This window comes from Humulus lupulus, chromosome 3 (assembly GCF_963169125.1).
Source record: "Humulus lupulus chromosome 3, drHumLupu1.1, whole genome shotgun sequence".
Taxonomy (NCBI): Eukaryota; Viridiplantae; Streptophyta; class Magnoliopsida; order Rosales; family Cannabaceae; genus Humulus; species Humulus lupulus.
Window position 1 is genome coordinate 183475727 of NC_084795.1, and position 4945 is coordinate 183480671.

General features: G+C 26.8%; 1 protein-coding gene across 1 annotated transcript; it reads left to right on the plus strand.

Moving 5' to 3' along the window:
• Positions 1–1638: 1638 nt before the first annotated feature.
• On the plus strand, positions 1639–3014 carry LOC133821459 (uncharacterized). Its single transcript, XM_062253743.1, has 4 exons — positions 1639–1755; positions 1905–2025; positions 2106–2181; positions 2440–3014. The coding sequence occupies exons 1-4, from the start codon at positions 1725–1727 to the stop codon at positions 2686–2688; spliced, it is 477 nt and encodes a 158-aa protein (XP_062109727.1). The 5' UTR covers positions 1639–1724; the 3' UTR covers positions 2689–3014.
• Positions 3015–4945: the final 1931 nt, after the last annotated feature.

The window sequence follows — 4945 nt, forward strand, 5'->3', positions numbered from 1 at the left end:
AATTGACAAAATTAATTATGGAATGTATTTTCGAAATATATTGTGTGGTATTTTCGAAATAGGTAGTTTCCTGTGTTTGTTGTGAAATGTTTTCTAAAATCAGATTATTCTATATATGTTAATAGAATAAATATATAATTTCCTATAAAAGATTATCTTGTCTTAACTTTTGTATATATGAAAATTATTGGTATTTATTTCTTGATCTGATTTGGTTGTCCAGAAACCGTGTAAAGCTTGCACATATAATGTATATATTGTTTCCTTATTTATTTAAGGAAACTGGGTTTAAGAACTGTCCAGGTTCAATGAATCTGTTTGAACGGATTGTCAGTCTGTTTGAACAGATTCTGACTTTCCTTTTTGGGAAGATTTTCCGTTTATTGGCTGATTGGTTTCTGATTTGTTTTCCATGACCTAAAGGGATTCTAAAGGGTATATAATCATCCTTATGTCGTTGGTTTTTTATTATCTCTCTTAGTGTATTATTTTCCAAATATTTTCAAGTTTTAGAGAGATTGTTTTTTATGTGAAGAACTTGAGTCCAGCAAGTTCTTAGTGGTTTATTACAGTGTACTTCTGTATTGTTTTCTTTGTGTTAATTGTGCAGAATGAACACACTTGGACATTGTTCATCAAGCTTGAGGAGAAGTCTTGTTCGTGAGTCACTTTTCGGGAGGAAAAGTGCAAGTGTTATGATTTGAAGGGAGTTCAAGATTTTAGCACTTCAGAAATTTGATTAGGAGTTTAGACTACAACAGTTGCGACAAATTCAAGAGGGAGTCTTTATTTGTATAAGTCAATTTGGTTTTGTAATCGTTTAGATATTCTTCTAATAAATTTCATTCTCTAGGCGTGGCCCCGTGGACTAGTAGCAATCTGCAAAGATTGCTGATACCACGTATAATTTCGTGTGTTCTTTAACTTATGTTCGTTTTTATCTTCTGGTGATAAACTGTTTAAACATATCTGGTTTCTGTTCAAACAGTCTCTGTGTTTGTTTAAATATTTCTGTAACAGTTCAGCAATTAATTATTTAGTTTGAATAATTAAGTTGGTAATCATAAAAATATGAAATTTCACATTGCTTTCACCTAGTAGATATAAATATATAAAAATTCTCATTTCTTAATAAACAATAAACATAATTAAACCTTACTACCAGAAACAAATACAATAAAATTTTAATTTTAATTAATTAATCATTTAAATATATTATATTAAATACTATATTATTGTATTTGTTTTAGTATACAATGTTATATCCCTGAAAGTTTTATAGTGTATATAGCTATGTGTGTAGTGATTTTATTTTATTTTTTGACAAAAAAAAGCGCTACTAAATAATTGTTCTTGTATATAAAATATGCACATAGAAATTAATAGTCCTACTATAGTTTCCCCGGCCATAATACATCTTCGTAATAAATTTGTGAAGATGTGATGATTAATTAGTGAATTGGGTGATTAAATGAATGAATATACGTTTCCTTAAGGGTGATATATGATCTCATTCCATTCCATGTGCTGTTTTAAATGACATCTAAAACGTCTCCAAGGTATTGCTTATTGCCAAAGGGAAGCAAATATACTAGTCCTGCAGAACAAGTAGTCACTTTATTCTCACCCCATCTTATCATTGTTATGTGTACATATATATTGATATATCACTTCAAATTGTGTCATAATCAAATACCTTGCTAAAACAACAAGACCATTAGAATATGGGCCAATCCCTCCTGAAATTTGCTCCCGGTATCATCTCTCTCTCTCTCTCTCTCTATCTCTCTGTCACAATTATTTTGTTTATGTATAAAATTATGTACATAAATCAAATATGTAATTGTATCAAATTATATATAAGATTATGTTTGTAAACAATTGTTCCATTATGATTTATGTAGGAAGTGAGCAGCAGAACATCAAATTAGTTCCCACCATAGAACGGTGCTATGAAAAGCATTTTAAAACCAAAAAAGACCCTACCGTAGCCGATTTCTATCGAGCTGTTTGCGAAACTGTCGAGTACGAATCACCTAATCTCTCTCTATCTCTCCAACATGGTTATAGAATGATTTAATTATTTGTTAAAGCTAATTTGGCAGAGACATCAACAAAGAGCTAGGTAACACACAATTTACGATACCCACTGCTGCTGTAGTCGATAATGCCTACAGTAACGTAAGTACAGATATACAATTTTGAATATTGCTAGCTCTCTCTATATTTGTGTGGCCACTAAATTTTGTACTGACTGATTTGAGCGTTTCTCCAAGTTACATGAAGATGTGAGGGGCTTCTTATTTGTATGTTTGGTAGATATAGAATAATCAAAATATTGTATATAGCTAGCCAGCTAGCGTATAATATTAATTAGTATTGATATTAATATTAGTATATGTAGACATAGTAATTGATTATATATTAATTGCTGTATAGGATCATCAGAATAGTGGACCAGTGACAAAGGAACAGTTTCAAACGATCCTGAAAAAGATATTGACCACAAGCGCAGGATTCACAGGACTTGGAGGAGCTAAGGATACGTTCATCTACGTCTTTGGAGTTCCTATTGTTACTCTGTTTCTTAAGCAGTCTTTGATGCCACGTGTTATTCGTAATGAGTTCTTTATTCCAGGGGTCACTTCTGCCACAGTCTTTGTTCTTGCCAAGCTGAACAAGATTTGATCATCTATATATATTGTATTGATATCTAATTTCTACTATGCACTATTAAATGTCCTTAAACAATTCACACACCTTTGCTCCCTCACTTTGCTCCCTCACTTTATTTCTTTCTCATGGTAATATGGTATACTGCTGGTTCACATCTTGTCTTTCTCATCAAATTAGTTACCCACTCTTATTATTATAGCATTTGTTGTACTATTACATAGTCTATCAAAAACACTTACTAATTAATGTAAGGCAAAATAGCATAGCATAGGATCTCCTTATTTTGTTGAGTAATGTTTACTTATTTACTTATTGAAATTTGAAGAATTTTCATTTAATATTGCATTTTGTTATAATTTATATTTAGGTGTGTACTTAATGGTTATGTCAAATATATACCCGTCGATTGTTACATTAATTCTAGTCAATGGATCGTTATTGAACGGTTGTGATTAATTTGGTAATTAATTAAAAATACTTAATGAGTAAGTTGTGACCTAATACTATATTATTTATTTAAAATATTTTATTTCCTTATAAAACACTAGTTAAGATTGATTTTATTTTAAAAATAAATTTAATTATAATTTGAAATTAATTAAAGAAGCAAGTATTCCCATATCTTTCTACATCTCATTTTTTCTTTCTTTTACGATTCTGCTTTTGTTTATTTTATTCAATTAAAAAAAACTTTGTTCGTTATTTTGTATTTAGTTAAAAATATTTGTTTTTATTGATTAAAATTAGAGAAAATTATTATTTTATGCATGTCACTCATTCCATCAATAAAAAGAATAAAAATTAGTGATAAGGGGCAAATTGCTACGATTTGACTTAATTACTCTTTTTTAAAGTTTAAGAACTAGTTTACTTACCCAGATATAATTCAAGAGACAACCATCCTAAAAATCCTAATTTTAGTGATCTAAAGTTTTTAAACGTAGATTTAACTTCTTTTTTAAAAAAGGAAAAAAATTATATTAACTTGGGCACATGGCCAATAATATAATCACAAAATATAGATTTATTATTTTTTTTTAGTAAAATTAGTAATTATCTTAGTGTAAGAGATAATTATTTAAAGTTAAATATTAAATATTTAAATAAGAATAAAATATAAAATAATTAATAAAAGACAGTAATTAATTATTAATTACATTATTATTATATTAATAAATAATTAATTTAACTCTTAAAATAGAAACTATTTGAATTTAACATATTGCAACATGTTATTGCAAGTCACTAAAAATGCAACCATCATGGTTACGTTAATATTAAAAACTTCTCATTTTATATATATATATCTTCTATAAAAAAAAGTATGTAAATAATGAAAAAATTTTGTTTTAACCCTTTCTAATTTTTTTTGTTAACTTTAACGGAATATTCTTCTATCTAACAGAATATTCTTCTATTTAACGGTAGATTGTAAACATGACTTAAACTTAGATAAAATTAAATAAATAATTAAAAAAATTAAAATAAGATATTTTACAATAATAATTATTTAATATAATAAAACCATACGTTTTATAACTTAAATAAAATGTAATTAAACTTACACTTTTGCGTATTAGAATAATATCATATTAAACATATAATATAATATAATATATTATCATCAACTAGCAACAAACTTAAATTTAAAATCCACGTATAAATTATATTAAACATATATTATATATTCTCTTCAAATTAAAAAACTATAACAAACATAAACTTAAACAAAAATAAATTAATTAAAATATGATATTTTTAAGATATTTTATGATAATTTAAATAATTAAATCATATATATTTAAAAATAATAAATACATACATATCATTTTTTTATCTTAGAAATTTGTGTGATAATTTTTTTTATCAAGTGATTGGTGCTATTTTTCTTCATCAAATTCACCAAAGGACATTGCGAGATATACTAGAAACTAAAAATAGTTGATGCTAGTATACTATTGTCTACACTATGACTTTTTCTATTCTTATTTTATTTCTATTATTAATTTCTTTTTAAATATTATAGTAATTTATATATATGTCATTGTTGACGCGGTTCTTCGCCAACAGGTAATTAAGAAAAGAAGAGAAAGGGATTAGTGCTTAGGTTGAACCGAAATAGCTAAATGATCTTAGAAATGAAATGGTGACTCAAAATACGTTTTTTTGAGTGGTTCGAAGGTTAAAATCCTTCTACTCCACTAGTCAGTATTATTGTTGTATACTGGATATTTGATTACAGGGTATTTCTTACAATATAGAATCCAAC